This window comes from Colias croceus, chromosome 12 (assembly GCF_905220415.1).
Source record: "Colias croceus chromosome 12, ilColCroc2.1".
NCBI classification, from domain to species: Eukaryota; Metazoa; Arthropoda; class Insecta; order Lepidoptera; family Pieridae; genus Colias; species Colias croceus.
Window position 1 is genome coordinate 3,562,951 of NC_059548.1, and position 26,333 is coordinate 3,589,283.

Consider the following 26,333-nt stretch of genomic DNA (forward strand, 5'->3'; position numbering starts at 1 on the left):
CAAATACATTTAAGTAAAATTTGATCTAGGTAGGTCATTTAAAATACTAATGTATTTTTGTCTTAAATTTACACGATGATGAATGAAACAACTTTAAATCGCGGTATTTATTACTTTTTATTTTTTGATTTTTATTCTATAGTATCAAGATCGCTTGCGTCGCAGTATCAGTGTTGCTATATGAGCGACGGTGGCGCCCTCATTTTTTGTCATCTCTTTTGTGTCGCACTGTAAGCATATAAATTTAATAAAGTATGAATTTATGAGAAGCTGGTATTTAAATAAAACAATGTATTCCTTATAAATAAACCAATATGCATTTTCCTAGAATTTTAATAACTGAAATGGATCAATCACAACCCACTTTTAGTTCGCGAACTGAACTGAAGTTATGATTGTGTAATTATAAATTGATGTAGGTAATTTCATATATTGAAATGGGAATAGTAAATAACCTAAAAAAATTATAACCGCACCAAACCACCACATATTTTATTGTTTTAAAAAATGACGGCATTATATAGTTTAGGTTTTCGGCGCTAGCGCTAAGCAAGGCGCAGTGCTCGGCGCACAAGGCTCAGTTATATATTCACAGTATGTTGTAGCTCTGTATTTACAATATTTGTAAGCATTCAGCATTGTATAGTCTGTATTAAAAAAAATCAAGATGACAATTAATCAGAATCTGTCATTGTCATTTTATTCAAGCCCAGTAAACAGATTATTTTTGATTATTTTATCTATCTAAACTAATTTAAAGTTTATTTATTAAACAAACAATGATATAAATGCCATAATATCTCATTGCATATTATTTTGAAAAATATTACTAATATGAGCATCATGTTAAAAACAGTGCAATATGAAAGAAATTTTATTGAAGATTTTGCGGAAACGTAATATATAAAAATGTTATTCTTACACATTTTGTGCTGGAAAGATTATAGTAATTATACAGAAAGACTAATTTTTATTAAGATGTGGTATGCTGCCATATTACGCTTTATCCGAAGACCATTGGTTCTCGGCATTATATTTGCATCTTCGTTGACTTACTGTATCGTCAGTTTTCTGAGAGAGGTTAGTTATTATTAGACATCGGATTATATGCATTTGCATATTTGCATATGCAAATGCATAAAACTCTCTAATTACGGCGTTAGTGCATATTTTAGCCTTTTTCCCCAATCGTGCATATTTCGTGCATAAATCGTTAAGTAGCGGGAGTTTTGATTGGTCGACTAACCTTTATTAGCCAATCAGAACGCTCAGCGAGTAAACAAACCCTATTTTGGCATGGTAAAATGGCAAAAAATTACGAAATGGGCTCCATTTTAAGTAAATTTTGAGCCATTCAAAATAGGGCTAGATTACCCTTTTGGGGCTGAAAACGTAAAACACGGGTTGAATTCCAAAAAAGGGCTAGATTTAGCCCGGAAAGGGTTAAGGTGGCAACACTGGGCTCGCGGGTGACAAACGTCACAAATTTGCGCTCGAAAATTTGATAAAAATGCTTAATTATATATTGGCACAAAAACTATACTCAATTTCAAGAAAATTTCAATGTTTTTGTACAATCTTTGATTTAAATATATAAAAATAATAAAGGTTTTTTTGATTTTTATGTGCATATTTTAGGCATATCAGTCGTTTTTAGTGCATATTTCGGCCTTTTTTAGTGCATATTTGCATGCATATTTTGGCATTTTGTTAGTGCATATAATCCGATGTCTAGTTATTATAATACCATCTCGTATAATTCATGTCAAATAAAATCCACTTTTGTATGTTACGGCCTTGGTTACGGCTGACATCCGAATTGCGGCTAACCAAAGCTACATAGCTATATAGACTTTGGTTGACCCAGTAGCCGTTTGTTAAAACTGCCTGAGTTCTTACAAATTAGGTCCTTACTAAGTTGACCTAAAAAAACTAATAACACAGGTGATAACATTCAAGGAACTCATGTAGAATTTATTATAATGTATTTTTTTATAATAGTCCATCTCAACTACAACTACTTAAATCATAATAAACATACTGGCTTATAACAATTAATGAACAAAATACTGCATTTCTAATTATTGAGGAATATTTTCCACTCACAGGGTACAGATAAAAATATGATATATCAGGATGTGTCCTTAGAACAGAAACCCTTTGTGTGGAGAACATTACAAGAGCATAATGAGACTGTAGATATTGAGTGCAGAAACTCTGTTCAAGGTAGAGCTCTTATTGTGGATGACAGAGGTAAATATTATTATGAACTAGCTGTGCTCCGCGTTTTCACCCGTATTGCTCCACTCCTGTTAGTCTTAGCGTAATGATATTTATAGCCTATAGCCTTGCTCGAAAAATGGGCTATCTAACACCGAAAATCGGACCAGTAGTTCCTGAGATTAGCACATTCAAACAAACAAACTCTTCAGCTTTATAATATTGGTATAGATAATTTGTTGTAATATCACCACTGAGTAGTGGTAATATTACAACAAATTATCTATACTAATATTATAACCATGAAGGAAAACATTGTGAGGAAACCAACATGTTGAAGAATCAAAAGTTAAACTATATGTGACATCTGCCACCCAGCACTTGTCCAGTGTTGTTGATTATGGCCTGCATCCTCATAGGAGGCCTTATAGGCAGGCAGTTTTTGTGTGTGTTGTTCTTATAGATTTTTAAAGTATTGAAAACTGAGTATTTACCAATATTTAAATGATTTTTTATATTAATTACACACAGTTCAGTACTGATTTTTAGTTAAGCTCTGTTCTTGAAACTAATAAGAAAACATGTATATGATATTGTAATAACTCAGCCCCTGGAATCACAGACACAATAGAAAATCTATTGTGTCGTGGTCCGATCGGGCCACTTGGGGCTCAATGGGTTATATTTATTACTTGTATGATTAATAACGCCCAACTAATTTAAATATTGGGTTGATTTTATTCATGTTCAATGTGCTAGTAGTATTCATAACTATATTCTGATCTAAGATTGATTTATAGACAGATTTCTTTTAATTTTCAGGTTATGTTTGTCAAAGGAATGACATAGGAAAGAACGGATGTTGCATTGTGGACACAGAAGAAACAACAAGATACAGTTGTACTTCATGTAATGAAAATCACTGCTGTCTTGTATATGAGTACTGTGTCTCCTGCTGTCTGGATCCTAATAAGGTAATCTATATATAAAAAATGAAACCCGTTTTCTTTGGAAAGAAGCAGGCATCATGCGTGAATGGGTGGACCAATTTTGATAATTCTTTTTTTATTATATTCCTTGAAGTACGAGGATGGTTCTTATGTAGAGAAAACGTAAATATGTAGTACTAATTAAATATGTGCTAATAATTTAATAAAATTCAATTAAATTAGTGTACTTGTAATATAAATGCGAAAGTTTGTGAGAATGGATGGATGTTTGTTACTCTTTCATGCACATACTACTGAACCAATTACAATTAAATTTGGTATGTAGGTAGCTGAAGACCCGAATAATATAGGCTACTTTTTAAAAGGGAACTATGCAGGTTTTTCTTTGAAAAAACGGGTGAAGCCGCGTACGGAAATCTAGTCATAATATACTTTGTAATGTTAACTTTTGATGGAACAGCATTTATGTTATATTATAGTTTAGATTTTGAAATGAACAATATTTAATATAAAAAACAAATTCTGGTATCTAATGTCCTTCTTGTGCAAAGGCATCAGTACAAGCAAAGCACTAGAGAAACCCAGTTGATCTTAACTATATAAATATGTATCTGTTTTCGTAAAACAGAGACTTGCACTAGGACAGTTTCTAAAAAGATTTTAATCATTTCAATAAAAACTTTCGACAAAATATTTTCCTCAGCCAATTCAAGCAATAGTTTTCTGGATAATTTAATTTCATCTTTCCAAAATTCAAATAAGTTGATGAGGTGTTACGCAAGCTTAATTAATTGCAAACAAAAATCCTGAATATCATTGGATAACCTGAAATACTTGTACATTTCCAGAGAAGTATGTTACAAGTGGTCCTCTCAAAGCTCACAGTCGAGGAGCATGTATTGGTCAACTCACTCGGAGACGATTATGAACTGTGCCTCACGAAATGCAGGACAAGTTCACACAGTGTACTCCACGAGAATTCCTACAGAAACCCAGGACATAAGCACTGCTACAGTGATACGGCAGAACCAAAAACACCATCCTAGCATTTACTTCTGCACAAGTTGCGGAAACATGCCTGATATTAAAACTGTATTATCTGTGACCAGTGACTTTATAAGTGCAAGGGACCACTTTAATTAAGGTTATTTATATAATGATCTTGCGTCTTGCATCTTATTTTAAGGAATCCATTTTCTTGACGAGCATTTGTGCCTTGTTAGAGTAGAAATAACACTAGGTAAATTGTAATAAGACAAATGTATATGGATATAATATTATAATATGTCGCCTTAAGATTGAAAAACACGATTGTAAAATAATACAATAAATTGTAATTGATCACAATTTGTCGAAAGATTCCAATCTTTCGAGCTAGATTGTAATTTTATTTACAATTTTACGGTGGCAATTATAATATTTATTAATGTTTTAACTTTTTAGTCTAATATGTTGATCAATGAAATTATTGTAATTTAAAAGAGACTTCAATAGAGTAAGTGTTCACAGATTATCTTTAAATAGATACTTTAATTGCACATAGACGTGAACTGGATTTTACTATTTATTTACTTACTAATGTATAAATAATTTTTTATTGAAAAAAGGAAATTTTTAAACAGTAGGTGAAGGTACATGATGGTTGGTCGAGAAACGTCACCTTATTTTAAGCAATGTTTAAATTTTTAATTAATAAATGATTTTTTTTTTTAGTTGCACATAAATTTAATCAAGTCTACTTAATTTTATAAAAAATAAAAGGGCTTTATTAAAATTATTAAATATGTAAATTTAAACATTTTTCATATACATACTAACAACAGCATAATATATTTAAATAACTGTAGGAACACAATAATAAGAGTTAATACGCAATAATTCTATTCCATTACATTTTCATAAATATAATTATTATTTCATGAACAATTGTATATTATGATATTTTGCTTTCTTTTTACTGCTTTCTCATGAATACAATAGAATATAACTGTACTTAAAAAATCCATTGTTTATGTATAGTCTATGTTTATTATAAACACAATAAAATTACTAGAAATATAAACTAAACAAACGCCATCTGCCCAACATCAGGAACGCAACCCCAAAGCTAAGTTGCAATAAAGCAATAAGACGAAATTATCTTCAATAGTTTCGAGCAAAATCGTAACAAAAGATGTTTATCGCACTTACAACAACATAAAAAATATAGTAAGGATAACTATGACCAAGATGAAGAGATTTCTTGTACTAATACGTAATGGTTGGACATTTGATCACCATATGCTAGTTACTAAAGTAGTAAAGTACTCGAGCATGAAAACTATCGTCAAATAATAATCCTCGAAAGCATATTTTGTATGGGAATTTGAAAAGCGCCCCTGCCGTGCGTAAAAGGAACTAATTTTTTACATGTATTATTTTTTACACTAAGACTCATGTTCTTCATGAGAATACGAATACTTTAACCACAGATAACATAATAATATACCTTTGACGATAGTATTCGTGCTCGCGCTTCTTATTTTAACATTTCACAAAAGAGATAGGTGCGAGATTATGGTCAATAAGTGCCTTAGAAATATTAAGAACGTGTAATTTTAAATAGATATTTATATTTTAAACTATTTACATATTGTACCTTTAAAAACGTCACTTTAGGCCTTAGCATACTTAGTTACCAAATTTGTTTTCTTATTAGTAGAAATAAAATGTTATTTATAATTCGGAACTATAGTAGATATTAAGGTTATATTAATATTCACCAAGACGTTAGTCGAACATAATTATTTATTGTTTAATTAATTAGATTTCACAAATGGTTTTTTTTTTGTAGTTCCAATATGTTTGCTTCTTTAATGAGCTTGAAGTTTTAAATCTGCAGAATTTCAATGCAATGATTAAATTATTATGTATGCATTTGGACGATTTAGTTACTTTATATGTTTTTACAAATTAATAATACTCACCTCAAACAGAATGTTCATGATGTATGTTTTATTTTTCGTTTTAGCTTTTGACTAATTCAACGCCTACGTTATTATAATTATCTATGTAATATAACTAATTCTTGCAGCAATAATTTATTTACACAGCGTGTTTTATAGGTATATGTAGGTACATACATAGCAATAATAATTCAATAAATAGACATGTTTAAAATAAATTCACTATTAATTAATGACTTAACGAGAGCAAACGAGCAACATAGCTTATGAATGCCTTACATCAACTGCTGTAAGGCATTCAACTGCTTCTATAGGGAAATTATATACTTACCTAGCTAGGTTTCGATTATGTATATCATAAGCGGCACGTGACCTTTTGGTTGAATCAAATGTGGAAGGGATATCAGTAATCAGATCTCATTATTATGATGCCAAAAATCGGGATATATGGCGAAGTACTGTCGACGCCCTTTGCCCAAGCTAGGGGCCTTATGATATTAAGAGGCCTACACCACCGAAACTAGCGCCACCGAACATTTTATTTTTTTACTCCTTAACCAGATCAAATTTAAAAAATCTAGCTCGGTACTTTGCTAGTATATTACTTGTAGTATTTTTGGTATTACTTTTCATTATTCTAACTGTTCATTATTCTAGAGAACTTTTGATTACCGCCAAAAGTGGCCACTTTTGGCGGTAATCAAAAGTTCTCCTAATTTACCGAATGCAAAATAATGAAAAGTAATACCAAAAATACTACAAGTAATATACTAGCAAAGTACCGAGCTAGATTTTTTAAATTTGATCTGGTTTAGGAGTAAAAAAATAAAATGTTGGGGGGGCGCTAGTTTCGGTGGTGTAGTCGCCTTAATGTAATGTACCTCATTATTCTCGACTGCGCAGGTTCAAATTAAAACCATACAATTTTATAAAATATGGACGCTGTTAATATCACAAGCTATGACTCTCGTTTACTCCTGAAACTGTGATCACTTATAGCTTATACCTTTAATGTTATTTAATATTGTAAATACCTAAATATATTTTTGTACTATTTTATGTCGTTTATTTTTATTCTAACCCTTGGTTCACTTCTCATGGGCGTAGCTAGCCATGAGCTCAAGGTGGGGCAACAATAAAAAATAATATGTAACTAGCAACTGTTTTGTACCAAGTATGTACCTAAAGTTATATCCAGGTCTTCAAATGCTAAGGCATTTGCGAAGGCATTCGCGAAGGCATTCGCGAAGGCACTCGCGAAGGCATTTGCGAAGGCATTCGCGAGGGCATTCGCGAAGGCATTCGCAAAGGCATTCGCGAAGGCACTCGCGAAGGCATTTGTGAAGGCATTCGCGATGGCATTCGCGAAGGCATTCGCGAAGGCACTCGCGAAGGCATTTGCGAAGGCATTTGCGAAGGCATTCGCGAGGGCACTCGCGAAGGCATTTGTGAAGGCATTCGCGATGGCATTCGCGAAGGCATTCGCGAAGGCACTCGCGAAGGCATTTGCGAAGGCATTTGCGAAGGCATTTGCGATGGCGAGTAAAGTAAAAAGTATCAGTGAGTTGTAGAACGTGCAAAACAACAAAAGTGAAATTGGATAAGTTAGTGGGGTAACTAATTGGGGTACTATACTCATTTTTCTTACAGTTCATGTAACAAGGAAACCTCAGCTATTTTCTTTTTTCGTGTGTAATTCGTTATTCGAATTATTCTTATTCAAAACACCTTATTGTTCACCTACCACACCACGAAAAAGATCCAAAAATCTTCAGCCGTTTGGTCGCTGGGCGTATGACACTTGTTAGGTGTTAGTCAGTCAAAAGAGTTAGTAGGTACTTCAATTTTTAGATTTGGTTAGGTATCTACCTACCTTCCAGGTTAAAGCTAGAGTGGGGCAAGCGCCCCACCCTGCCCCACCGTGGCTACGCCCATGTCACTTCTTGTTCTACTTAATAAAGAAGATCGAGATTTTTTATAGTGTTTTAATAGTTTATTGTGTTTAGTGTTTGTAATTATCCGTGGGAACCAATCAGGCATCAAAAATATTAGACTGGCTTACTTTATTACATACACCAACATTATTGTATGTATTTTAAAATGGCAACATCCGTTTATAATTCGCGCTCTTTCGCTCTTACGCATAAAACAGCTCGCTCTCTCGCCTGTACGTTCGTATTGCCATTCTAGAGCGTGTATACGTTTTTTTTTACCTATAACTGGACTGTATTTTTAAATTACTTATAGAAAATATATTTATATATATTCAAGTTCGATACATATAATATTAAATACCCATGTAGAATTTATTATATGGTATATAGTAAAGTGAATCTGCAGTGATTACTTGAAAAAATATTAATTTCTCAAAATTTAATGCAAACAAAAGTCCGGTAAATTGATATAGTTTACAATATTTTCGTTATCATAATGTAACCACAAATATCTATAAACATAATATATTTATAGAAACCATGTTAAAAATATTATAACATATCCAATACATATTATAACACCACCGACTGTTACTTGCTTTACTTGACGTTACAAAGTTTATAATAATATTATTATTTGTTGAATTGTACGAAACAATCCATTTACGTATTTTAACTAGCATTTATCTTATCTTCATTTTCAAATACTTAAATCCCGTTATGTATGATTAAAGTCGGTTTATTACACCATATTATATTAGATTCATCTATCTTATTCAACAGTGTAGTACAGAATTAACACTTTCTTTCTTTTTTTCTGCTTTCTATTTAGTGACTACAATTCAATTTCTAAAAACTCGTAAGTATGTAAATTAAGTGATGGATTAGAATAATTTCCACATTAATAATTCAATTTGAACACCAATCAATCAGCAAAATTTTAATAAGGGAAAGTTATTAACAGAGATTACTAACCAAATATTACTATAGAGAAGATTAAAATCATTGTGATATAATAATATAAGTTCAATTCATTATAATCAGCTAGACATTATCTAAATAATAATAACTATATATTTTTTATTAATTAAATTTAAAATTTTAATTCTTGTATCTTCAAATACGTTTATAACTGTATTAATTATCAATTGTTTATATAAAAATGAATACCTAGATATTTACTTATCAGTACTTTGAATTTTCAATCAGGTCTGCCTTATAATTGTGACGTACGATCAGTCACTGGAAACTTGTAGTAAAAATTTCCAGATTTGAGCCCAAGTAGTTATCAGAAACAGAAACTAGCTACAGTATTGTAGCTAGTTTCTGTCTGTTTATGTCAGCCCATGGGAATGAAATATTTCCTAGTGGTAAAAAGTTGCCCATGTAACCATTTATAGCCTAGGTAGGTATATCTATATCCTAAGTTCTATCTCTAGACAAACAAAATCGTAATTAATATTATCTAATAATTAGGAAAGACGTCCAAGTTTTGCTTGTAGCTTACTTGTAGGGTATCCTAATTTGACCCAGTCGAGGTCAGGGCCACTGCTACAGTGTCTACATGCTTGAATACTTCTAAGTCTGTGTTCTAAGTATATCCTATTAAAAAATTAGCAATATAGGTACCAGACACCAACCAGTACAGTAATCTAACAGAAAAGTTGAATGATAAGTTAGTCAGTAGTATATATGTAACTAAAACTGTGAATTATATAAAAATGAGCTATCACTACTGAGATAAAACGACCTCAAAGCAAAAACAAAAACTTCGCGCCAAATTTTGATATCAACAACGACTTAATGACAACAAACCTGCCGTATTAAGTATATGTTTTTCGTGCTATAATATGTTTGATAAAGCCTCCTCAATAAAATATAAACAGTCGTATACCCAAGTCAAACACGAACATTTATTATCCTCAAACAAACACGAGGTAGGTATTGTCACAGCAATGAATTAAATAATAAGGTGGCTGACATTCATTTGTAGGCAGAACTCCAGCTAATGGTTCTTGTATATCGCAACGAAACGGCCTTCTAAAAACTAAACGCTTGCGCAGTCAGTGCGCACCATTTGATAGTAGTTGTCGTGCCACCAGCAAAATGTTAAGGTGAGATACGTGAATATTCGCTAAACATGTATTTATTAGTGTACTGTGATATATGAAAATGTGATAATGCTGGTAGGTAATTTTAAATATAACGTGGAAGGTAGGTCAGGTTCGTACGCTCTCCAGATTTTCCATTGATAGCAAAAGATACAATTTGAGATAAATAATATACATATTTATCTTAAATTAATATTCTTAACTCCTTTAGATTGATTCTTTACCGCATGCCTCGGCTGCATCTATGTTCAGTCAGGCCTTCTTGTTCGCCATCTACCTGGATACCAAATTCCATTCAAATAGGTTCAGCCCTTGTTGTGTAATCATACAAAAGTTAACATAGGTCCAATCTAAATTTTAAAACAAACTTTCACATTTCCTAGGAGGATAATTTGATACCTTTTTTACTAAACATTTATTTCCTCTTGTAATATCGATTTTTATTACGATATTACCTACCTGTATTTAAAAAAAACTCGTATCAAAAACAATAAAATGAGTTACAATACTTTATCATCATATTTTAATTAATTTTTTATTAATCGATTTGTGTTTTTGTCGAATTGTCCTCAATTTATTACCTATTTCTACAAATACTTGTGTAAATGCGGAATAAATTAATTTTGCACACCTTAATTTACAACAGTACCTATTCATCAATCATATCTAAATAAACAATAGTAAATAAAATCGTCAAAATACGTCATCATTATATTTTTTTACAAAGTCATCACACGTTGGGTAAAATACTTACTTAATGACATGAGGGTAAAATATTATTTTTTGAAATCCCTTTAGCAGGTAGGTAGTGTATCGAATAATTATCAAAATGCATATCAAAAATGTCACTTGCCCAATTACAGCCCAGTTGAAAAGGGGAGAAATCTAAATAAAACACTATATTTTACGTGGGAATAATGTATTATACGTACTTTTCTATCTACTAATAAAATAATTTTTCAAAACTGATCAATAAAAAAGACTGAAAAAAAAAACACAAAAAACTATAAGGTAGTTAGTGGGATAATATTATAATAATTATTTACCTTATATTGTTGAAAATGTGACTTATTTAATATAAAAGAAAGTCGAGCGTTTGATTAAAAGAGCGCATTTTATCTAGGTAGGTAATATCATCTATTTTTCACAACACCACTGTTCAGTCTTTCAAAAGAAAAACAGAATTTTTATCCGAAAACCAAAAAGGATGATCGTAAATTATATTTCATCAATTAGCCTTAATTTTGGCCAAAGACGTGGATTATGGCCCTGAAAGGAAGTAGTTTGTATGTATAATATCATTGGTGTGGAGGCACAAGTTTTCCCCAGTAGGAATTTGCGATCACGTAAGTTTTGAATGCAGTAAAATACTATAGGCCAGGAGATACTGACACAAAATTTCGGGTCACTTGTAACAGGATGGCGGTTTAACTAAGATGCGGTGGAAGTCAAGATCATTTAGGTAGGTACCTCATTACCTCATACCTGTGGACTATAAGATTTATGAAATAACATATTTTCTTACATAGGTACTTTGTATTATTGTTAAAGGCATTAGATACTATTTTTTTGTTCTTTGATTGTATAGATCTTTTTTATTTAACAAATAACACATTAAATCATCATTCATAACCAATGGTAAAAAAAATCCGTTGTTTCGCAACCGGAATAAGTATTTAACAATAACAAGTTTGGCAACATTCTTCATTATGCATAATAAATCGATATTTAAATATTGAAACGCCTTTCCTTGTATGTATTATAATACCATCATTAAAGATTGTTAACAAAGCACAAACTTTCATATACGCGATACCAATAATATTATACATATATATATGTATAATGTATATTATATACTACCTATGTACCTACCTTTCTTATTTCTATCAATAATAATATCTATCTAGGCTTTTATTTCTCTTTCAACAATAATAATTTTAGCAATGTATATGCACGATCAATTATCTTTATATCATATCTAGATAATATTATGTATTATTAGTAAATAAGTACTATAAAGCTGAAGAGTTTGTTTGAACGCGCTAATCTCGGGAACTACTGGTCCGATTTGAAAAATTCTTTCGGTGTTAGATAGCCTATTTATCGAGAAAGGTTATAGGCTATAGATCATCACGCTAAGACCAACAGGAGCGGAGCCACGCGGGTGAAACCGCGCCGCACAGCTAGTCAATCAATACATATAATAAAATTCTAGAAAAGTCGTGTCTGTACAATCAAAATATATAAAAAAAAATTAGCAGGTGCTATTATTAAATCGATCCCAAACCCAAAACTGTAGTTAAAAAATTGTTTGTCGGTTTGTCTGTTTGTCTGTATGTTCGTGCACGCTAATCTCAGAAACGGCTTATCCGATTAAGATGCGGTTTTCACTAATATATTGTGGTAATCTTCATTTAACATTTAGTGTTTATTTCATGTCAATCGGTTCGTAAATAAAAAAGTTATGACCATTTAAGTATTCACGGCGAACATTTGCTAAGGCATTCTATACACTGTACGATAAAACGTAAGTTATCTGTTACAATTATTATTCCTGTAAATGTCCAAGTGATCATATCGAAAGTGCCCAAGGGTGGGGGGGGAGGTTGGTCAAATTAGAATTATTCTTACTTCTAGGTAAATTTTATACATAAAATGTCCTTTAAATTATGTCGTATTATATTTTTAACCCCCGACGCAAAAAGATGGGTGATAAGTGTTTGACCGCTATGTGTGTCTGTGTGTGTGTGTCTGTTTGTGCCACCGTAGCTCGCTAATTACAGGTAATCCGAATTAGATGTGGGGTTTTTTAGTTAGGCAGCATATTTTCCGACGCTGGTTCTTAGATAAAGTGTATCAAAATCGGTTCATCCATTTATTATACCTAGGTATATTATTACAGGGTAAATGTGGGAATGAAAAAAACGAAAGTTGTCAAATATAAGTACCTAAGTGATATATTAAATGAAAGTGAACGACCTATCAGTAACAAATCGGTTCATCCATTTATTTGATATAGATATAAAAGTGGTAATAAAAAAATGAATTTGTCAAATATACTCAAGTGACATATCAAATGAAAGGGCATGACGTGTAAAGTATAATTAGACATACTTTATCAAAATCGGTTCATCCATTTATTATACCTTTATATGGGTAAAAGTGGGAATGAAAAAAAACGAATGTTGTCAAATATACCCAAGTGACATATCAAATAAAAGTGCATAACGGGTGAAGTACACTTAGTTTTTAATTAAACTTAGTTTTATCCAATTCTTAATTTTTATCCAATTCGGTTTATCCATTTATTAGATTACAGCGGTAAAAGTGGGAATGAATAATGTGGTCAAATAATATACTCAAGCGGCATATCAAAATATGAAAGGGCAACGTGTGAATTACAATTTACAATTAGTCATATTTTATCGAAATCGGTTCATCCGTTTATTACATTTAGGGCTTTTTAGGGGTGACAGTGGGGATAAATAAACCAAATGGAGCATCAAACTACAGGATATGACGTGTACATATAGGTACAATTAGATATGGTTTACATCAAAATCGGTTCTGCCATTTACTAGGGATGGAAAGGGAAGGGTTAAAAGTCTGTGAAAGAAGAGGGGATACGGGAGCGAGAGGATAGCCACACCCTGGAACTCTACTCAGAGCTACATAGGCCTGGCCCTTGGCAATATTTTTTCCTAAGTATACCACTTCTTTTGCCACTGTGGTCCATTACAATTTGTGCACGGTTACGGCCCAACTTAAACGATGTCAAGGAGCAACAAACTTATAGATATCAATATGATGTAGGAATGTAATATGGAGGTAGAGGTAGGTCTCGCTCACTTGAAAATATTACATGAAAATAAGAAACCGAAAGGAATAAATAATTATTTTACAAACATCCCGACGATCTTTAAAATTAAGTACCATTATATATTTTGATAATGAGGTAGGTATATTATGATGATGTTGGCATGGCAGCCCCGACGACTTTGTTTTTTTTTTATAAATATTTAAAATGGTATTTATTTTTAAAAATCTTCAGGAAGTTTGTGAAATTATTTATTCCTTTTTCTATGCACTTATCTTCGTAGCGCTGTTTTTTTTTTAATTTAATTTTTATTGCACGGTCTAAACGGTTTAGTTACTACAGGCGTGAGACAGGATTCAGGAAAGATCTGATTTGGATTTTGTGCTGGATTTGATAAAAACTGAGTATCGATTAAGCTGATCAGGTGCTGCACGATACATAGTTAAAGACATCCATACAAGGAAGGAAGGAAAAGAAATTTGCTCCCCTCCCCCCTGGTGCCTAAAAATAATATGACATAATTTAAAAGAAATTTTACGTAGAAAATTAATAAGGCATTTTTTTTTTTGTATTGTTTAGCTCAGTTTAGTAATAAATTTTACTTACAGTTCTTTTAATTATTTATGGTAGTCTGTGTTTACTCAATAATTTAAGATAAGTAGTAACTACTATGCAGTCACTATTCCACGCGGACGAAGTCGCGGGCACAGCTAGTATTTAATAAACCAATTACCTACGACGTTAGCACGTGTACGAAATTACAGTCCGCGAATCTCAGCAATTTTTTTTGCGATAGATACCTATACCTAACTAGATAGGTAATTTGAGTCTAATCAGTAATCACCGTTAAGTTTTATTTTAATGCATTGAAATTTTATAAGTATTTAGATAACTACATAGTATAGGTATTTAATACTTAAGCACTTTTTTATACTTAAAAAAAACGATTTTTCTTACATTTTTGTTCTTGTGATTTTCGTGTTTAATTTGGAATGTCCTAAATAATAGGTATGCTTCTTCATCTTCATAATTTTGAATTCACCATTTGTCATCAGTTTCTTTGCAATGTAAAAAATATTAGAATTAGGTACTTAGGTCTTAGGTACATAACTTAATTACTTTTCACGCTTCTTCCCTCGAGGAATCAAGTGAAATAAATATAAACAAATAAAATACAATATTATTATTTAATTAAGTTTAATTAGGTATTATACATAAGTAGATACATATTAAAATTAATTCCTCCACGTGTCTGTAGTAAACGAATTAAATTACGATGAGTAAACACCTTAAGTATTTACATTTTAATTTAATTATAGATGAAACAAAACAAAGAGGGTCGCATTATTTCGTAATTCATATTCACAATTAATTGACCCTATTACCTATTGTTATATTGCCGAATTTACCTAAATGTGTCAAGGCCTTATGGCCACCTAATTCAAATTAGCAGTCCCAATGAATTACTAACAGACTTCCTGGAATTAACATATTAAGGAGTACCTACCTAGTTAAATCTCTTAATTTTGAAGTTAAAAAAAAAAGTTAACGTAAATTAATCAATGGACCGTGTATTTTAATCGTTTCTTCTGGTGATTACCCGTAGGCCGTAGGTGTCAATTAAACGTTCAGTAAATTATATTGAAGTTTGTACCTTTACTACTCGAAATAATACCTACGTAATTAATTAAAATGATAAGATTACGTTCGTGAAATTAAAAATTTATTTTGATTATAAAATTCATAATTACCTAGTAAAATAATATAACGTAAGGTTCTCAAAGATATTTGTGACATTAAATTGAGCTTTTTGTGCTAGAGAAAAACATTTCATTTTCATAGTAGATATCTACTGACGATAGGCACCTCAGTCCTTTAGATTATATCATCGTTTATAGCACAACTTTATAAACTAAATATAAATCTGTGGTTTATAGTTAATACGCTTACCACTTCACACACACAAAAATACAAAACAGATAAGTTATTTAAACAAATCTTAATTTTATTTGGGTTACAATTTTATTTTTAATAGCACCGAACAATTATTTGGAAATCATGAAAGTTGTTTTGGAAATCATGTTCCCCGACGAGTACAATATGGGGGTCTTCAAGCGAAGAGTGAACCAGTACCTACTAGGGAAGCGCGTACCATCTTAGACCGCATCTCAGCTTTCCATCAGGCGAGATTGTGGTCAAGCGCTTCCCTATCCTAAGTAAAAAAAAAAAAAAAAAAGTATGTATAATGTATACCTATTATTCTTATCAGACATCAGTTATTAAATTAGGTAATTGCTACTCTAACTCATTTTCACAAAGCTCTAGGATAAGTGAAAATTTGTTATTTTATTTGTCATGATGATAAGTGATAACATATGCATATAAATACAGAATCATAAAGATATGATATGATGTACATAATATAATGCTGGTATTAACATTTTCGCTAAAAGTATTTTAGTGATAAAGAAATATAAACTTCTGACATCAACAAACGTAGCATATAGGTACCCATTAGGTACCTATTGCCACAGATATATTACCTTGCTTTTGATACAATGTAATGATGGTAACCTCTATTATCCTCTCAACAATATGTGAGATAAATAGGTTTCAACTCTTAAATTACTAAACTTTTATTATATTTAAATGAAAATGTTGATAAATTTGCGGTATATTCTGTAGTTTAGTTATTATTGGTAGCATCTTGCTCGTAAAATGTATCTCATTCACATGAGAGGTAATTTAATTTAATTTATTTGATTTCATAGTAACGTTTAGGCAATAACATCACTACATCAGTGACTATGATCATCCTTCATCATCACTCTACATAATATAAAAGTTTATAACAAAGTCGCTGAATCTGTATGTTGTCCGTCGTACCTAGATCGTTTAAGCTACGCAGTACGCACGGATTTTGATGAGGTTTTTTTTAATAGATAGTTTTTAATAGACTTGAGGTCTTAATATATAATTTGTTAAGTTTTCTATAAAGCGGATGAAGCCGTGCGTAGAAGACTAGTTTTTTTTATAAATTATAATAATATGGTAATAGGTGTAGATATGTGTAAGAATAAAAATTTCAGAATTGCACTTATATCGGGTACAGCTATTTTTTTTATTGAAGATAGCCAGGCATTTGACTGCATCCTACCTGATGGTAAGTAGTGATGCAGTCTATGAATGGGCATGCCTGCCTAGAAAAAGCCTATTCACTTTTACCCTGAACCATGATCCGGATTATAGGTTTCTGGAAAGACAGACGCGGGCAAGGCGTTCCATTCGATCGAGGGGAGGGTGGAATGAGATTATGTAGCTCCGTTGCACATTCCCCGAAGTGCAAGCGGTGAAAAACTGATAGGCATGCGACTTTACGTCTAAGTTCAAGACTAAGCAGTCTACTCTCGGTCAGATTCTGGTCATCTATAATCCTTATTATTAATCCTTGTTATTACGTCTTTCAATCAAATCCAATTCTCCTAGATGTGTTTTTGCAGCATTCTGGAAAGAAGGCGTCAGCTCAAAACTACTCTTTTTGGCAGTGAAAAGTGGTGCAAAGGCAGTGGTGAAAAGCCTTCCCCACTATAAAAAAAAGGCCTGAGTTTTATTACAGGTATTGTTTCCCTCGGATTCACCGTAATAAATAATAATATATATTATGTAATATTATTCGGTACCTTGTAATGAGTTTTAAGTTATCAGCTACATTTAGCTGATAACTTAATTTAGCAAAAAAAATTAGATTAGAAAAACTTTTCCTTTATAAGGCCTCCGCAGAAATTTACATCACCAATTTTCAGAAAAAAAAATATTACCTACGCATACGTTTAGACCAGATTTGCATGTTTTACAAAAGAGAGATAACGACAGAACAATCGAATCAGTCACACAGTAAATTACAATAGTACACGAGAACAAAGCTAGTCATTAAATATACAACTGTGTAAGTACTAAATGTGTTTAAACCTGATATACAGTCTAACTACGCAAATACTAATTACCTTCAGTTTTCTTGTAAAACTAAAAGTTGAGGATAATAATTCAAAGAAAAACGATGATATCCAGATTAAGGATTGGTCTCCGCGCGCGCTACGACCGTAATTAATCTAAGGATGATATCCTTATAAAAAATAGGTAGGTATTATATGTGTATTATACAGATACTTTCTAAATGGATATATAAACTTAGGAACAATGAAAAAATAATGCGTTGTCACAACTGAATAATGAAGTTTAATAATTGACGTTTACACAAGCCTTTTTTGGCTCTATACACGCAAAATTTTAGAAAAATATTGTATTTTTTTACTTTTTGTTAAATTTAAAACAATTATCTCACTTCCTGAATCATGAAAACAAAACAGCATTTATAGTTATGTGGATACGTGTCTGAATAGTAAAAAATTGTGACGTATATAAAGGTGTGTATCAATATTTATGACTAAATTATTTTATCAATTACCTTGGTCTTGGCTATCGATGTTATTCTAATAAAATTCATAACTATTTAGGCTTTTACATGTTCTATATATCTGTAGCAACTCTTAAATATAGTATTTCTGATTAAATTAAATTCAATGAATAACGTATTTGAGTTGAACTCAAGATAAGGTTGTCAGAAAATACAACCGATTTATAAGAGCTACAAGAGATTTAAAATATTATTTGATAAATTAAACGCTAGAGCACTTAACATAAATATGGCCACAGAATAATAACTAGTAGCTAGTATGGCTAGAGCCGGACATAATAATACCACAGTATTACATATTAATTGATATACTGTAATAATACCTACTATGTATCCTGTCCATCAGCTTTATGAACTCGCCATTCCGAACTAATCAGCAATTTATACGAAAGTAAATATTTCGATAATAACAAGGAAATGAATTTGCATTTTATAACATACAACGCTATGTATACACGAATCAGTAATGTAGACCTTTATGACTTGTGATTATAAATCCTACTAGTATTATAAATGCGAAAATGTGTGAGGATGGATGTAAGTTTCTTACTCTTTCACGAAAAAACTGGACGGATTTCGATGAAATTCTACAGTACTTAATACAGGTTATACTTATACACCAGAATAACCAATTAGCTATGTGTGGTTATAAACCCAGGTGAAACAGTTTGTCACAGCTAGTTTATAATATTTGCGATGTATTTGTTCGGCAGGTCGCGTTGGTTGTTAATAGGCATCGTGTTGGCAGCGCTGTAATATTGGCGATGTATTTGTTCGGCAGGTCGCGTTGGTTGTTAATAGGCAGCGTGTTGGCAGCGCTGGTGGTTGGCGCGCTGGTGGCAGTGCTGGTGCTGCAGCCGTGGACCAGCCACCACGCGCGCTTCCCTCGGGCCGTCGTCGCTGCCAATGGCGTTGAATGTGCTTCTGTTGGACGGTTAGTGGTACTTAAGTTTTTTTTATTGTATGATAGAGAAGCGCTTGACCACGATCTCGCCTGATGGTAATCTGAGATGTGGCCTAAGATGGAGCGCGCTTCCCTAGAAGGTACCTGTTCACTCTTTTTCTTGAAGACCTACATATTGTAAATGTACCCTAAGAAGTTGAAAATACGAAAGTGTATAAATCTGCCACTGTGAATGAGAATAAAAACAATCCGTTTTTACTAATGTATCTTGTTAAATTTCAACATATAAAACGTTATACCAACGTACTTAAAGTTAGGTAAAATGTTTAGAAAATGCGTGGAAATGGAAAATGAAAATATGCGCAGAAGTCTGTCTATTGTAAGATCACATAACTACCTACGTGTTTTTAAATTTGCATATTATACAGTTGTCCCAAATTAAACCATGAGAGGTAAGACTGTGGGTAATACCATATTGTATGCTTATTTTCTACTAAACAAAATCATAAAAAAGCGTTATATTTTCACGAGTGAATACTTGGCATATTTTTATGTTACTAGGAATAAATATTCCTAGTATCATTTATAATCATTGCCCAATAAATGCAACGACGTCAGAAATAAACTTAAGGCATTATAAATGTTAAATAATAATAGGTACTGCACGTATTATATTATTATTAGTCTGTGGTACTGCTATTCACTTTTTGTAGCGTGCAAGCAAATTTTTATTATTTTATAAACACGGTAAATTACAGAAATATGTGAACATTATTGATGTTGTAGCTTTATAAATTGGGTAAATAGTTTGATAGAGTTAAATTTAATCATTATTACCTGAACAAACTTATTATATATCGCTAGCTGCGCTCCGCGGTTTCACCTGCGTCATATTGGCATACTTAGGTTAATAATTAATATAGATCCAAATGTAATTTCATATTATTGTCATCATCATCATTATCGTGTCCAAATGTTATTAAACAACTTGTTGTTGCAGGAGTATATTGGAAAGAGATGGGTCAGCGGTGGACGCCGCGATCGCGACGCTGTTCTGCGAGGGTCTAGGGTGCGCGCAATGCATGGGTCTTGGCGGTGGCTTCTTGGCAACGGTGTACGACGCGCCAACGAAACGAGTTCGAGTAATGAACGCCAGGGAACGAGCGCCAGCAGCGACGCACGAGGACATGTTCGCCAACGCGTCCTCAACGGTCGGCGGGCTCGCTATAGCCGTGCCCGGCGAGCTGCGAGGCTACGGCGCGTTATATCGGGAGTACGGCCGCCTGCCGTGGCGGGAGCTCGTGAAGCCGGCGGCGGACCTCGCTCGCAACGGCCATCAAGTCAGCGAATACATGGCGCGCGTTCTGAAAACGCACAGCGCGCGGATACACGCAGAGCCGTCTTTGAGGTAAAAATAATACACATACAGTACCTAAGTATTATAGTTACACATAAGAATTTCAATTTATATACATATTTCTAACAAATTTAAATAATATGACTTAATAAATGAGATTTATTATTCAACTAGGGAAGTATACGTGAATCCAGCGACGGGAGAAGTGTGGAACATTGGGGACAAAATCCGCGAACCCACCCTGGCACGAACACTCGACATCATCGCGGAGGAGGGCCCGGAGGCGATGCACAACGGCACCCTCACGGCGGCGCTCGTGCGAGACATAGAAGGTTTCGGTGGCATCGTCACAGAAGAAGACCTCAGGAACTACCGGTACGTATTATTACTTATTTTGTTTGGTTTGTTAAGAATTCACAAATTACTATAATAATATTTTTTATTGCTTCGCCTGCATGGCAATAATTTTCTTGCGTATCGCATAGTTACTTGGGATGATCTTATCATATTGTTATCAAAAATTCATTTTTAAAATTCGTTGATGCCAGAAGTAGATAGGTATTAGACTGATATATATCAGTCTCATATCTACGATATTAGACTGATATATCAGTCTCATATCTACTTTTATCATATAATTATATATAATTCGCCAAATTTCGATAAACCTCAAGCTTCATATTAAATAAGACTATCTTTTCGACCTTTCGAACTGCTCTTAGATGTAGCATTCTACACAGATGACAGAGAAAGTAATATAGTACATTCTATTCGACCTGTCCTGTATCCGCAAGAATTTTTAAACGCGTGAAGTTTAAATAGCCGTTAAGTTTTCATAAATTACCAGCTGCGCTCCGCGGTTTCACCCGCGTGGCTCCACTCCTGTTTTTCCTCCACACTGCCTTTTTCGATAAATGGGCTATCTAACACCGAAAGAATTTTTCAAATCGAACCAGTAGTTCCTGAGATTAGCGCGTTCAAACAAACAAATTCTTCAGCTTTATAATATTAGTATAGATTTGTATGTTTGGCGCAAAAAAGATTTTCTTTCGTAACATCTGATAATTAACAAACAAAAAAAATAAATATCGAATTTCCAACCATTCGCGTGATGTCCAAGAGATTCATTTTGATATATATTATATATATACATTTTCTGTTTGAGATAGAGAATCATAATACGTATTGTTTACGTGATTTCAGGGTAGAATGGCAAGACCCAATCGCGGTGCAAGTGTCCGGCGAGCACACGCTCTTCTCGGTGCCGCTGCCGGGCTCCGGGTCGGTGCTGGCGTTCATACTGAACATGCTGCGCGGCTGGGCCGGCGCCGGGTCCGACGTGCCCGCCGACACCAACCTCTACTGGCACCGCATCGTCGAGACGTTCAAGTACGCGTACGCGCGACGAACCGGCCTCGGCGACCCTTCACGCTCTAACGCTCTACCGTTCGATATTTTGGAGGTGAGCTTTTCATAGACTGTGCGAATTGATGATGCGGTTTTCGTTTTCTTTATGAATTGCACCCATGCACTTATTGATTACGTATTCCGTATTCTGCAGCGTGTATAATAAACGCGAGTATGTAGAAGAGTCAGCCTACTTATTGCAGAATATAGATACCTACATACTAAATTATCTGTGGTATAGATCTATGTACCTAACTATTCTTTAATTATAGCTATGAGGTTGTAACTTGTAATAACTATGCTAAGTTAAAGAGGATTTAAAAAAGATGGGTATTCAGCAAATATTGATAATGAGATTCATAATGATATTGCAATAAATTCCTTAATATTTGTTACGAAAAGTATCGAATAAATTCCTCAACATGTCTCAGTAATGATATTATTCATTATGTTAATGACATAGTAGTTTTCGTTTAGCAATAAATGCAATTTACGATCTTAGTGTAACTCGAGCCTTGGTGACATACTTACTTAAAAGTGATAGGTCTGATTACAAAATATTTCCCATAATGCCTGGACCGGAATTTACGAACTTAATTTGACATTAATTATAATTCTTTGCGCGTGTTGAACCATGTACCAACATATTATGCAATAAGATATACTTGGTAGTTTGTTATAAAATAGCTTATTCTTATTGGGCAAAATATCAGTTTCAACTGCCATCATTTTCATTATTAGCCAATATATTTTTTCCCTCTACGAGGTACAGGCATCCTATAAGAGATGGTATCCTATATCCTAATAATCTACGATCAAGTAGTTGTTAAGCAGATGTTACAAGTCCAACAACAACCCTTTCATTTTGTTGGAAATGTCTTTATACATATATATGTATAGAGTATTTCCATAAGTACGGATCGATGTTGGCGGCCTGTGGCAAATCCACTGCGTTCATATCAATTATGAATCTACTGCTATTTATTAAAATCAATTACCAAACCCAATAATCAAATAACAACAATATTCTAGCTGGAACGTAATCTATCATCTCCCGAATGGGCAAGGTCGCACAGAGAGAAAGTGGACGACACCAGAACGTTCTCTGACTGGCGGCACTACGGCGCCATGTTCGAAGGAGCCGATGATCATGGAACAGCGCATATTATTGTCGTCGCGCCTGATGGTAGCGCGGTGTCCGCTACCAGCACTATTAACTTCATGTGAGTAGCTTTGTAGTTAAAGTTAGAATTGTAGTATTTGGAATGTAAAAGAGAAATGAGACAAAATATCAAATGTAAGTGGGAACATTTTGTAAATTTACAGTAATTTTTGTATAACAGTTTGCCTAAAATTAAATGAGTGCGTTAAATACCATAATTATACAATGCGTAAAAAAAGCTGATCTGTGGTCATTGTGAACAAGTAACGTTTTGATAAAAAAATTAGACTTTCCGTGATATACCAAGCTAAATTACAATACCTAAAACTAGTAGGTATTAGTGTCAAAAAAACATTCATATTTTGTTATCCAACAACATACTAATCGATGTTTAAAAACATACAGCTGGGGCTCACAGCGCCGCTCGCAGAGTTTGGGCATAATGCTGAACAACGAGATGGACGACTTCGCCATACCGCAGCAGCAGTCAGTGTACGGCATGCCGCCGTCGCCCGCGAACATGCTCGCCCCGGGCCTGCAGCCGCTCAGCTCCATGGTGCCCAGTATCGTGCTGCGGAACAATGAGACCGTGGACCTGATACTCGGCGCGGCCGGCGGTACCAAGATCACTACGCAAGTTGCGCTGGTATGGTATTTTTGCTTCGATTCACGTGCTTTGGATTTTAATAATTCGTAATTGAAGTTATCTAACACCATAGAAGATTTAAAATAATTTTATAAAATCGAATGTTCCATGATTATGGCCCGAATCCTTTTAAGACCTATGTCCATAAAGTGCGAATGTGCAAATGATGATGGTGATGAAGATAATGACTAATTTTGATTTACAGATGACAATTCACACATTACTCGAGGGTAAAGATCTGCCAAGCGTTATGCAGCAGCCACGTTTACACCATCAACTAATTCCTATGAAAGTAGAATATGAAGAAGCATTCAATCCAGTAAGTATCATGAACATAAATACGAAAACTAAACTAGTTAGGCTCATATAGATAAACGAGGGAATTTTATATTATTAATTATGCATTGGGTTAGTATTAAGGTAACAGTTTATATCATTTATTTATTAAATATAAACATAATATTGCGCCACTGCCTTATTGCCTATTAAACTCGTAGAGACTCATTTATGACATCAATGTTTGATATAAACTTAGCAGAAAATTTCCTAAAATCAATGTATTCTTATTATTTTAGGAAGTAATAGCTTCTCTGCGTGCCAGAGGACATGAAGCTTCGAGTCTCGGCCCAACGGCAGGCTTTGCTGCAATGATCGCGGCAATGCGTGATAGCGATGGCTACTTCGTTCCAAAAACAGACCATAGACGAATCGGTAGCATAGACGGTTTTTAATAAAACCGGCAATACACATTCCAACAGTTGTCCTAATGTAGAATTAACTACATACAAATATGTAGTATGCATTATTCATACTATTCAAAGGCCGTCGCAGTTTTTTAATAGCTGAAGAAACATTTGTGTTTTTAATGGTAACATGCTGCAAAATAGACTCTAAATTAAAAATTATTTTTGTAAGACGAGTGCCGATCTCATACATTTAATTAATGTGGTGTAAACACAAGTAGTGTCGATCGAAGATGTACCTCTATCAACATGCTTTGAAATTTTTTTCTACCAGAATTTTGTAGGAAAACTTATTGTAACACAATCTAAAGGAAGTCCTGACGATGTGGAATAAATTTTGTTTCTATTGAAACAGATACAACTGTAAATATAATATTGTGTGTGATTAAAAGTAAGGTGCTGTGATGTTAATTATAATTTTAAATTAAAGTTATTTCATTAAATTATTGTTGTTTTTATTAAATCCTATCAAACTACGATTTCTTTTTCTTTGCGTAAAATGAAAGTTTGTTTCAACTCCCTCGTCATATGTCAGAACATGCTGAGATGTTAATTCAACAAACTTTTGATAAAATTTTGTGGTTTAGCTCATTCGATCCGGAATAATTTCCCTTGCTCCAAGTGCGAATATGGCAGATTTATTCATAACACGAGCTTTGTAAAACTTATGTACTTAGTTTTGATTTCATAATGCCCGGTTTGGCACCGACTTCAAACCTATTTTGTAAATAGCACAACTAAAAAAATGTTGTGTGGTTTTATGAAACCACGGTAAAAGAACCTTTTTATCACACTAAGTATAGACATTTAACTAAAAATTATCGTATTTGTACGATAATTATCGTACGTATCGTGCGTCACGCGACATGCGCTACACAGACCAAAAAGTTTGAGACGATGTAATAAAAGTTTCACTTTAAAATGTGTAGTAGGTAATTAATAATATCAAATCTTTTTAATTTTTTACTTTTCCGTTTTTGAAGTCGGTTTTTTTAACGTAGTTAGTTATATTTTTTTATTTAATATTTTTTAGTGTATTTTTCAACACGCATATTTTTTATTTAATAGGTACTTTTTAGTGTATTACATAATATAACGGCCGAATTGATATCCTCCTCCTTTTTTTGAAGTTTGTTAAAAATAAACTAAAACAATGTTTATGTTACCGTAAAAGTATAAACGTAATTTATAATTATCATACATAGCTGAAAAATACAGTTTTTACCGTAATGTAGCCGCTAACGTCGCCGTAAGGGCGTATTCAGAAAGAAAGCTTGAAACTTATAAGCGCTTATCGGCGCTTGTCAATGCTCAAACCAGCTTGTCAAAACCAGCATTGACAAGCTTGTCAAAACCAGCATTGACAAGCACCGATAAGCGCTTATAAGTTTCAAGCTTTCTTTCTGAATACACCCTAACGTGCTATGCTTCGCTTTTAAGTCTAAGGGCTGATTTTTCAATCCTTGGTTAAAACTTATTGGTTGAATAACGTATAAAACTACCATTTCAAAAATGTATTCTAATTACTTGCAGTCTCTCTAATTATTTACAGTTTACAGGTGACATTTTAATATTATCATGTAGTACTTTAATGGACGGATAAGTTTTAACCAAGGATTGAAAAATTTAAGGGCTGATTTTTAAAAATTTACTTTATTTT

The 26,333-nt window shown here is 33.2% G+C and overlaps 2 protein-coding genes across 2 annotated transcripts; both read left to right on the forward strand.

The window, feature by feature from the left end:
* The first annotated feature begins 692 nt into the window (after positions 1-692).
* On the forward strand, positions 693-5,800 carry LOC123696056 (SREBP regulating gene protein). Its single transcript, XM_045642061.1, has 4 exons — positions 693-1,080; positions 2,109-2,253; positions 3,043-3,194; positions 4,019-5,800. Exons 1-4 carry the CDS (start codon positions 910-912, stop codon positions 4,214-4,216), a joined length of 666 nt encoding a protein of 221 aa, XP_045498017.1. The 5' UTR covers positions 693-909; the 3' UTR covers positions 4,217-5,800.
* A 4,246-nt stretch (positions 5,801-10,046) lies between these two features.
* LOC123696027 (glutathione hydrolase 1 proenzyme-like) lies at positions 10,047-25,116 on the forward strand. The gene is made up of 9 exons (XM_045642016.1): positions 10,047-10,163; positions 19,236-19,388; positions 20,359-20,766; positions 20,890-21,090; positions 21,919-22,177; positions 23,155-23,345; positions 23,690-23,930; positions 24,136-24,249; positions 24,506-25,116. Exons 1-9 carry the CDS (start codon positions 10,156-10,158, stop codon positions 24,659-24,661), a joined length of 1,731 nt encoding a protein of 576 aa, XP_045497972.1. The 5' UTR covers positions 10,047-10,155; the 3' UTR covers positions 24,662-25,116.
* Positions 25,117-26,333: the final 1,217 nt, after the last annotated feature.

Bases quoted from the DNA above. Each gene is read 5' to 3' on its own strand.
- LOC123696027 (XM_045642016.1), top strand. The intron at 22,178-23,154 runs GTGAGCTTTTCA...ACAATATTCTAG, and splicing joins TACCGTTCGATATTTTGGAG to CTGGAACGTAATCTATCATC. The intron at 24,250-24,505 runs GTAAGTATCATG...TTATTATTTTAG, and splicing joins ATGAAGAAGCATTCAATCCA to GAAGTAATAGCTTCTCTGCG.
- LOC123696056 (XM_045642061.1), top strand. From the start codon at position 910: ATGTTATTCTTACACATTTTGTGCTGGAAAGATTATAGTAATTATACA. The intron at 1,081-2,108 runs GTTAGTTATTAT...TTCCACTCACAG, and splicing joins TCGTCAGTTTTCTGAGAGAG to GGTACAGATAAAAATATGAT. The intron at 3,195-4,018 runs GTAATCTATATA...GTACATTTCCAG, and splicing joins GCTGTCTGGATCCTAATAAG to AGAAGTATGTTACAAGTGGT.